At 41.6% G+C, this 11,132-nt stretch overlaps 1 protein-coding gene across 2 annotated transcripts in view; it reads left to right on the top strand.

Moving 5' to 3' along the window:
- Positions 1-9,203: 9,203 nt before the first annotated feature.
- The window catches only part of LOC108740129 (charged multivesicular body protein 7), a 2,539-nt gene continuing 610 nt past the window's right edge, over positions 9,204-11,132 (top strand). Inside the window, exons 1-3 of one of the 2 annotated variants that reach the window (XM_018474335.2) lie at positions 9,204-9,752; positions 9,933-10,235; positions 10,878-11,102. In XM_018474335.2, the coding sequence (XP_018329837.1) occupies positions 9,420-9,752; positions 9,933-10,235; positions 10,878-11,102 (861 nt within the window). In that variant the 5' untranslated portion in view covers positions 9,204-9,419. Of the gene's footprint in view, positions 10,236-10,877; positions 11,103-11,132 lie in introns of both variants that reach the window. The other variant, XM_018474334.2, reaches the window with a different exon arrangement.

Here is an 11,132-nt window from a genome sequence, read left to right as displayed (position 1 = left end):
GTACTTAATTGGATAAGAATTAATGCTGTATTGCTTACAATCGCTTCGTAAATAAGTCATTATTTCTCATAAAAAGTAAAGGATAAAAATGGTTATTGTGGGTTATCACTAAGAGATAGACATATACCATCCCGGACTTTTTTGTAGACCCTTTTAAGATGTACAATATTGTAGTACATTATTTTGATCTATCTCGTAGGGTTCAGCCAACGTTTGCAATATAAGCGCAATACGACATTACATTAGAAACCTCTAAAATTATCAGTGTTTTCCTACTATATTATGCATGTATTATACATACAAACTTTCCTCTAGAATCACTCTATTTTTTAAAAAAAATTGTGAACCGTGGCCACGAGGTCACGTTCAAGAAGTCGTGCGTGATCGTCAAAGACAGTTTCAGTGACGTAAAACTAGTCGCCGAACGCATCGGACACTTGTTCTTTCTTCGCGAAAGTGAACAACGCGCGCTGGCCGTTTCGTAGGCGAACGAGTCGAAGTCCGACGTATGTGGCACATTTGATTAGGCCACCTTAACGCGCTCGACTTGTTTCTACTGGCGAAAAGCTGGTACGTAAAGGGACTGACAATTAAGTCGATCGTCGGCAAGATCAAGTGCGACACCTATCTCCCTGCCAAAATATCGTGTGCCCCGTTCGGAACCCGAGAGAAACACTCCTCGGAGCTCCTCGAGCTGGTTCAGACTGATCTTTGTGAACCGATGCGAACACAGTCGATGAGAGGCGCAAGCTATTTTATAACGTTCATCAACGACTACTCCTTGGTCTGCATGGTCTACTTCCTCCAGAAGAAGAGCGACGCCGTGCAAAAGTTTTTGGATACCTGAAGAGCGGAAAGTTCGAGTGTCTCGGGATGTCAAGTTCCTAAACGAGTTCCGGCCTAGTCCATCCCGGAAGCAAAATGCTCCTCGAGAGCACGAGAAGCCGCCTCAGGATGTCGAAGAGCCAGTTAATCACATCTACAGGGATTATGTGTTGGACGCCAGTGTCACGAAGCTCCCGAATCATTTACCTCAAGTAATCGACAATCAAGTCAACGAGCCAGTTGACGAAATCGACGATGAGGATGTTTTAGAGCCCTTCTACGGATTTGAGAACGATCCAGGATAGGAAGTTGCCGAGTCCGACGGAGCAGGGGAAGCAGAGCAGCGGCCAACACCAGGAAGACAGGCAGCGAAAAGAGGACCAGGCAGACCCAAGACCGTAAGAGGGGTTGCCCATCAAAACAGTACCACGAGGCAGTCATCGCAGAGGAATCAGACGGCGAAAAGCACGCTCTCGCTCAGGGTCAAATTGAAGAAAACGACAGTCCGGACGAGAACTTAGATGACAACAGTGACCAACTCGAGGATGACGATGCTACTTACCAAGCTGACCAGTGCGTGGCGATGACAGCCATCGAGATTGCTCTAAACAACGCCTTGGAGGGAGAAGACAAGGACGAGTGGTTTGATGTCATCTATTCGGAAGCCAAGTGTCTGGTGGCGAATTATACCTGGGAGCTGGTGGACAGGTCTGCTAATCACAACGTGATTTCTTGCCGTATATTCTTATTCAACAAGTTCAACCCAGACGGAAGTCTGGATCGACGTAAGGCCAGAGTTGTTGTTCGCGGATTCGCCCAGCGGCTCGGTATCGACTTTACCGACACATTCGCGCAAGTGACGCGCCTGGATTCGCTCCGTTTCCTGTTGGCTTTGGCAGCCAAATTCAACCTCCAGATCTCCCAGCTACACATCACCACGGTGTACCTCAACGGTGATATGGACACCGACGTGTACATGGAGCCGCCGGTTCTATTGAGGGTATCGTTGGAGAGGATGATCGCCACCGAGAGAGACAGAACCTTGGTCGCAAAAGCTCAGCGCATGCTAAAAGCGTTGAAGTCAGGCGATAAGGTTTGTCTATTGGTTAAAGCCCTCTACGGGCGACAATGGCACACGAAAGTCAACGGTACATTCAAGGCAGTCGGGTTGGTACCGACGGAGTCCGATCCCTGCGTCTATGTTGATCATCATCCTAGAGGGTGTACCTGTATCCTGTTGTACGTAGATGACATCGTCATCGTCTCGAACAACCCGGAACGCGTCAACGAGATCAAAGGTCACCTGGCCGCGGAGTACCAGGTGAAGGACCTCGGTTGCATCAAGTACTGCTTGGGCATCGAGGTCAAGCAGGAGAAAAACAAGGTCTCCATCGGGAAGTCCTGGACAAGTTTGGGATGTCCAACTGCAAAGCCGTCAAGTCGCCGCTTGCCGCTGGCACAAAACTTGAGGCGAGCACCGGAGAAAACGAGGCAAAGTTTCCCTACCGCGAGCTCATCAGTGCGCTTATGTACCTTGCCATCGGGACACGCCCGGATATTACCTACGCGGTCAACATGCTGAGCCAGTTCAACTGCGCACACGACCAAGTTCACTGGCTCGCCGTGAACCGGGTATTGAGGTACCTGAAGGGCACCGTGGATCGGAAGCTGTTCTACACGCAGGACCGGAATGGTTTCATTGGACATGCGAACGCGGACTGGGGAAATTGCCCAATCGACCGAGTTTCATACTTGGGGTACTCATTTTCCCTGTCCGGAGCAGCTATCTCCTGGCATTCGCGCAAGCAGAGAATCGTCGCCCTGTCATCGACAGAAGCGGAGTACGTGAGCCTCTCCGAGGCCATGCGAGAAGCCATCCATCCACCTGCCGAACTTCGCCAAGGAGCTACGTCGGGAAAAGCTGTCGAAGATCACCGTCTACAATGACAACCAGTCAGCAGCAAAACTGGTGTACAACCCGGTCTTCCACGTGCACACCAAGCACGTGGACATCAAGTACCACTTTGTTCGGAAGGCAGTCCAAATTTATACACTCAGCGTGGAGTTTCTGCCGACAGAAGAAATGACGACCGATGTCCTGACAAAACCGCTGTCTGGAGTCAAGCTGGAGAATTGTTCTTACGGCCTAGGCTTGAAGGATTGCTGAGTCGTCGAGTCCCGTCTTTTAGATTAGTTATTCTGTTTTACGTTTTCAAAGTTTGTTTTTATTTGTCATTTGCAATTAGCCTTGTAATTGAGGGAAGTGTTAGGGATTCAATTCACGCGCCTAATTTCCTTTTCTTAAGTTGCATTCGCCATTTTCACCCCCACTTTTATATTCATTATAAGGCCTAACCGACGCCATTATTGTCAGTTTCTTTGTGTTTTTTGTATCGAACAGTCGTCCAAATAAACGAGTCTTTATTAAATTAAATTAATTGTGTTTCACTGCGTCTTAACCTCGCCAATAGTTCACATTATTTTTTTCCTTAATTTTATTTTTTAGGTTTCTTGTTTTTTATTATGTTAGCTCCTACTAATAATTTGTAACTCAAACGGATTCTTATTTTGCAAACCGACCATAGACAATACTCCTTGTGGATTTGTCGCTCTTCTGTAGTGTTAGAAGTTCGTACTAGTGTGTCGATTAAATTTTTGCATTTTGAATTCTGCAGCTGAGCGGACAGAATTCACATTTACTAAGTTTACCTCTAATCCAGTCGCTTCCTCGATAATATTACGGCTTAAAGTATCGACTCCAGCTCGATATTCAAGCTCGAAGTCGAACCATCTCACGATTCAGGGGACCAAGTCTCTTTTCATTAGGGTGTGACGTAATGAATTACAGTTGATAATTATTTTAAATTTTATACTAATAAGGTATATTCGAAACTTGGTCAGTGACAAAACCACCGCCATAGTTTCGAGCTCGTAGGAATGGTAGTTAGATTAACCTTTTGTTGTAGTTTTACTGAAATACTGAACAGGTTTAAGAACTCCTGAGATCTGCCGCTATAAGAGAATATTGCCTAAACCTATTTTGCTTGCATCACAATGGACATCCATTTCTACTTCCCGATTGTACATTGCTAGAACAAATCGCTCTACCAGTTTCTGTTTTAACTCATTGAAGGCATTAGATGACAACAGTGACCAACTCGAGGATGACGATGCTACTTACCAAGTTGACTAGTGCGTGGCGATGACAGCCATCGAGATTCCTCTAAACAACGCCCTGGAGGGAGAAGACAAGGACGAGTGGTTTGATGTCATCTATTCGGAAGCCAAGTGTCTGGTGGCGAATTATACCTGGGAGCTGGTGGACAGGCCTGCTAATCACAACGTGATTTCTTGCCGTATAGTCTTACTCAACAAGTTCAACCCAGACGGAAGTCTGGATCGACGTAAGGCCAGAGTTGTTGTTCGCGGATTCGCCCAGCGGCTCGGTATCGACTTTACCGATACATTCCCGCAAGTGTCGCGCCTGGATTCGCTCCGTTTCCTGTTGGCTTTGGCAGCCAAATTCAACCTCCAGATCACCCAGCTAGACATCACCACGGTGTACCTCAACGGTGATATGGACACCGACGTGTACTTGGAGCCGCCGGTTCTATTGAGGGTATCGTTGGAGAGGATGATCGCCACCGAGAGAGACAGAACCTTGGTCGCAAAAGCTCAGCGCATGCTAAAAGCGTTGAAGTCAGGCGATAAGGTTTGTCTATTGGTTAAAGCCCTCTACGGGCTACGCCAAGCTGGTCGACAATGGCACACGAAAGTCAGCGGTACATTCAAGGCAGTCGGGTTGGTACCGACGGAGTCCGATCCCTGCGTCTATGTTGATCATCATCCTGGAGGGTGTACCTGTATCCTGTTGTACGTAGATGACATCGTCATCGTCTCGAACAACCCGGAACGCGTCAACGAGATCAAAGGTCACCTGGCCGCGGAGTACCAGGTGAAGGACCTCGGTTGCATCAAGTACTGCTTGGGCATCGAGGTCAAGCAGGAGAAAAACAAGGTCTCCATCGGGAAGTCCTGGACAAGTTTGGGATGTCCAACTGCAAAGCCGTCAAGTCGCCGCTTGCCGTTGGCACAAAACTTGAGGCGAGCACCGGAGAAAACGAGGCAAAGTTTCCCTACCGCGAGCTCATCAGTGCGCTTATGTACCTTGCCATCGGGACACGCCCGGATATTACCTACGCGGTCAACATGCTGAGCCAGTTCAACTGCGCACACGACCAAGTTCACTGGCTCGCCGTGAACCGGGTATTGAGGTACCTGAAGGGCACCGTGGATCGGAAGCTGTTCTACACGCAGGACCGGAATGGTTTCATTGGACATGCGAACGCGGACTGGGGAAATTGCCCAATCGACCGAGTTTCATACTTGGGGTACTCATTTTCCCTGTCCGGAGCAGCTATCTCCTGGCATTCGCGCAAGCAGAGAATCGTCGCCCTGTCATCGACAGAAGCGGAGTACGTGAGCCTCTCCGAGGCCATGCGAGAAGCCATCCATCCACCTGCCGAACTTCGCCAAGGAGCTACGTCGGGAAAAGCTGTCGAAGATCACCGTCTACAATGACAACCAGTCAGCAGCAAAACTGGTGTACAACCCGGTCTTCCACGTGCACACCAAGCACGTGGACATCAAGTACCACTTTGTTCGGAAGGCAGTCCAAATTTATACACTCAGCGTGGAGTTTCTGCCGACAGAAGAAATGACGATCGATGTCCTGACAAAACCTCTGTCTGGAGTCAAGCTGGAGAATTGTTCTTACGGCCTAGGCTTGAAGGATTGCTGAGTCGTCGAGTCCCGTCTTTTAGATTAGTTATTCTGTTTTACGTTTTCAAAGTTTGTTTTTATTTGTCATTTGCAATTAGCCTTGTAATTGAGGGAAGTGTTAGGGATTCAATTCACGCGCCTAATTTCCTTTTCTTAAGTTGCATTCGCCATTTTCACCCCCACTTTTATATTCATTATAAGGCCTAACCGACGCCATTATTGTCAGTTTCTTTGTGTTTTTTGTATCGAACAGTCGTCCAAATAAACGAGTCTTTATTAAATTAAATTAATTGTGTTTCACTGCGTCTTAACCTCGCCAATAGTTCACATTATTTTTTTCCTTAATTTTATTTTTTAGGTTTCTTGTTTTTTATTATGTTAGCTCCTACTAATAATTTGTAACTCAAACGGATTCTTATTTTGCAAACCGACCATAGACAATACTCCTTGTGGATTTGTCGCTCTTCTGTAGTGTTAGAAGTTCGTACTAGTGTGTCGATTAAATTTTTGCATTTTGAATTCTGCAGCTGAGCGGACAGAATTCACATTTACTAAGTTTACCTCTAATCCAGTCGCTTCCTCGATAATATTACGGCTTAAAGTATCGACTCCAGCTCGATATTCAAGCTCGAAGTCGAACCATCTCACGATTCAGGGGACCAAGTCTCTTTTCATTAGGGTGTGACGTAATGAATTACAGTTGATAATTATTTTAAATTTTATACTAATAAGGTATATTCGAAACTTGGTCAGTGACAAAACCACCGCCATAGTTTCGAGCTCGTAGGAATGGTAGTTAGATTAACCTTTTGTTGTAGTTTTACTGAAATACTGAACAGGTTTAAGAACTCCTGAGATCTGCCGCTATAAGAGAATATTGCCTAAACCTATTTTGCTTGCATCACAATGGACATCCATTTCTACTTCCCGATTGTACATTGCTAGAACAAATCGCTCTACCAGTTTCTGTTTTAACTCATTGAAGGCATTAATTTCTCTTCACCCCAGTGGAAACTACAATCTTTTCTCGTTAAATTGGAAATAGGCTTGCTTAGCAAAATTCGTAATCAATTTTCTGAAATAACTAGTCCTAAAAACATTCTGACTGTATGGATATCTTTTGGTCTGGGAAAATCTGCGACTGCTTGTATTATATCAAAATCAGGTCGAACATCTTTCTGTTATTTTGTGGCCCAGATATTCAATCTTGGTCTGAAGAAAGCGACATTTATAAAGTTTTAAATCCATTCCTGCACTTCTAAAAATTTGTAGTACAGCCTCGAGTCGCTGCATTACTTCTTTAACCGATTTTGATAATAAGGACATCGTTAAGATATCAGTGCCGTACTAAAACGTAATAATTTATTGATTTATATATAAATACTCATGGTGACCGTCTGGGGTTACAAATGGTATTCTTGCCTGTAATTTGACATGTTCCTAACAATTCAATTTTGCAAGTAGTAGGCGGTCATAGTTTCGGCGGACTGTTTGGTTCGATTAAGCATTTTTCTAAATGCTTTAGCATAATCGAAATGACTTGGAAATGCTTTAGTGATCAATGCTTTCCATTATTGTTGTTGTATAGTTTGATACCATGTGCGTGCCGTACCAGTTAATCGCGACTGCATAAGATATATGGTTGTAATGTCGTCCCAATCATTAATGTTACGTAACTGGTCGATCTTCTCCAACCATTTAGCAGTTGTTAAATTGTCATTTTCTGGATAAAATTCGGTGATGCAATCATTACGTAAAGTGAGGCGACTGCTTTCTTCTGCGAGGTTGGAGCGTGACATTTGTGCTATGAGACTTTCCAGTCGCTCAATACGACTTTCATAAGCCGATATCAAGGATCTTGATGGCGATGATACATCAGGGCATCACTGTTATTGTTTTTATTTCTCTCACCTCCTCTATATTCTTGACGTCTTTCATCTGATGCTTCCTCGTTTAAGGGGTGTGACGTAACTCTTTCAGGGCGTCTGCCTCTTGATATTTTGCTCGTATAAGGTTGCTGAATTAGTTCGTCCATGATGTCTTTCCTTCGACCTTCCCTCGTAAGAGGTGGACGATAGACGAACGACGTAACTCGTCTATAACGTGCTTCATTTGATCTTCCCTCGTAATGGAACCCTTCGTGGCCGGATATAACTATAACTGTATAACTGTTGACTTTCTGTAACGTCCATCATCAGAAGATGAGGAATTATCCGAGCTACTGCTACTAGAACTAGACTTCCTTCGGTGCCGACTTCGTTTTTCCATTTTTTTACTTACGCAATTGAATCACACACCACACCGATTTGCAAAGCTATTGTTTTTGAGTTCACTCCACACCTGAACTGTAAACCGACACTAAATAAATTACATAAAGTTAAAACAAATTAAAAATAAAAGACAACCGCATCAAGTATTTTAATAGAAAAGTAATTACAATATCGAACAGAGTACAAACGTTATTATGCGTATTAATTAGAACGAAGTCTATTATATTAGTCTCAACCTAAAATTCAATAGGACCTGTTTTTCACCCTTCTTTTAGTTCGAAAGGCGTCTTCCGCGGGTACATAACTCAAACGATCTTTCCAACTAGAGGGTACTTGACACCGCTCATAAAATTGTAATAGTTTACACTCAATACTTACCCACTACATAATAATTTATGCCACGTAATATATTTGTAGACGCTACATATAATGGGAATACTGAAAACCATCGATATCCATAAAAACATTTTTTTTTTTTTACACAATTATTTCTCACCAAAACAAATCTTTTTTATTATTTTTTTTCTTAATTGCACCTTCCATGTATATATTCCACGTTAAGACTATATTCCTAGACTATGTTAAAACAGCTTGCTGTCGCCCATAGAAATACCACCACCGTTCCCCGCCTCATAGACCTTCTGCTAATTCGGAAGTTTTACCATAATTACATACAATATTTAATTTTTCCTTGATTTTAATAATACGCGGGCGCTATTGGTGAATCATGGATATGATAGTATTGCCATGATTGCCATAGACATATATTAATGGACGTGCCTTAGCCCTATGTCGTAATAATTTCTTGGCTCGAAAAGTGAGGGAGATAACGTATGATTTCAGACTAATGCTTTCTCTTTCATGACTCGCTTACGCACTATCGTGAGAGAGATGGATATTGTCCGAAACATCGTTCCATTTCTTTCTTATGTTTTTCACTTTTTTCCTGTACAAGCAGCTCAAAAAGTTTTTCTTCTTAACGACAAAGTCTTGCTATATGGGAGGAGAGAAGCCTGCGTCAACCAACTTTATAGAAGTTATATGACCGCTAGATATAAACACAATCCCCTACACATCGACGTTTACTAATGGACATGCCTTAGCGGTCAGAATTGTGGTACAACAAAAGAATGAGATGGAACGAAGTTTCGGGCAATATCCATCTCTCTCATGATAGTACCTACTCGTGTCATGAAAGAGATAGCACTAGTCCGAAACTATACGTCATTTCCCTCACTTTTCCAGCCAAGAAATTATTACAACGATATACGGGTAAGGCACGTCCATTAATATATGTCTATGCTCGTGCACACATGCCACATGTCTGTTATTCTGTGAGCATAAATGTTAGACATATGTTAGAAACTGAAAACTATATATAGCCGAAATCAAATTCTAGTTACGCTTTGTGTATCTATTATCTATAGTAGTAGTGTTTCATCAATGTCAACAGTCCTAGTCTAGGAATGTCAATGAATGTGCTTCAAATAACTACTCAGTTAATGTTATATTTAAATCATCTTGAAAGAAAAGGAAATTACAATGTGTATACCATCAGAAAAGCTACCTCCTTGTTGGAACGACGAGACTAGGATGAATGTTCTCTTTGCCCCGTTTAGAAGTCGCAATGCTAATCCACAGGACTGGGATTCTAAACTTGCTTTCTGGAGAAATATGATAGAATTATATTGTAAAGAATCAAAGTGTTACAAGTTTACACTGCCTGATTTACTAAAGGTGTTTAATAGAAATGGGAGAAGTCCAGGCTGCTTAGAAGTTGTAATCAATGAAATGTTTAAATTGAATGAAATAAAATCAGTCAGTGAATATCTAGAAGAAACTCCCTCTAAAAGTTGGACAGGATGGGCAACGCAGGTATTAGTTAAGAAGCCTATTAAATGGACATTTCATACAGTAAAAAATTCATTTGTTGAAAGAGATAAAAATCAAGAATATGTTCATGTGTGTTCGGTAGATATTGCTTCAAAAATTGTTCTTAAAAGTTTGCCTGAAAACTGTAAAGGTAAAGTTATTGACATGCATCATTTATTGGAGGTTCTTGAATGGCCAATAGAAAAAGCTAATGGTTTGCAGCTTGTGTTGCATAAACTAGTATGCGAAGAAAAAGCTGACATTAAAGAAGTTGGCTTTAGTGAAGAGCCTGAAAAAGCTCTTACATTGAAGTTAATTAAAATAAATACAAAAACAGTTAAGCCTATTTCAGATGTAGATGTTAGTATCCATATTTTAGAAGAAAATGAAAAGATTTTAACAAAGAATATTGAAAAACAAGAAGCTGAAGTAAATAGAATAAGAGAACAGGCTAAAAATTGTCTTAAAACAGGTCATAGACAGATGGTAAATCTAAATTTTTAATTTTATTTATTACTTAACGATTTTTAGGGTTTTGTAGCCAACTAGCCAATAGTTTTGGTCTATTTGTCAATCTATCTCTGTCACAGCCAACCCATCCTTTCGTTTGTATAGACCTAAAAATAAAAAAGATGGTATTTTTGGAAAGTAATCATCCCATACAGTGACAAGTGTATCTAATTTTTTCATGTACCTTGACTGGGAAGTTTTTAGATGTCTTCTCAAATACATCTAAAAATGTTTTAGGACCTCTTGGTTTTAATTCTTCACCCACTTAAAGTTGTTATCAAAGTATGGTACAGATTTAAATTTCTAAAATATCTGGAACATCTGGAAAAGAAAGTCAAAAAAAGTAGCCTTTAGTCAGTACTTTCAATGAAAATTTTAATAAACACTGAAGCAAAGATAGCTTTCGAAGAATTGTGAAACAACTTATTATTTTTAAAGGTTATTTCAAAATTGGAAATAATATTGGAGGTGGGTTTTGATGGGTATTTTTAGTTAAAACTATTTTGAATATATTGTATTACTCCTTTATTAATTTGGTAGAAATTGGTAAATGGCTACAGAACTCTATCATGTGTATCTCTAATAACACTCTCTTGATTTATTGTCTTACTCTTTCAGGCTAAAAGTTTGCTAATAAAAAAAAAAGAACTGGAAAAACAACTAACTAAAAAGTGTAATGCACTTCAGAATGTTCATGTACTTTTATCTAAGGTTAAAGATGTCGAAGATGATGCAGAAATTTTGTCTTCATACAAACTAGCTTTGACAAGTTTACAAAATACATTTAAGAAAACTGGCCTTACAGAAGATGGTGTAGCAGATACGATGCTCTCATTGGGAGATGTAAATTTATATTTATATTTATATATATAT

Source organism: Agrilus planipennis, unplaced genomic scaffold (assembly GCF_000699045.2).
Source record: "Agrilus planipennis isolate EAB-ADULT unplaced genomic scaffold, Apla_2.0 scaffold87, whole genome shotgun sequence".
Taxonomy (NCBI): domain Eukaryota; kingdom Metazoa; phylum Arthropoda; class Insecta; order Coleoptera; family Buprestidae; genus Agrilus; species Agrilus planipennis.
The sequence above is the reverse complement of the archived record's forward strand: the minus strand, read 5'-3'. Positions and strand labels throughout refer to the sequence as shown.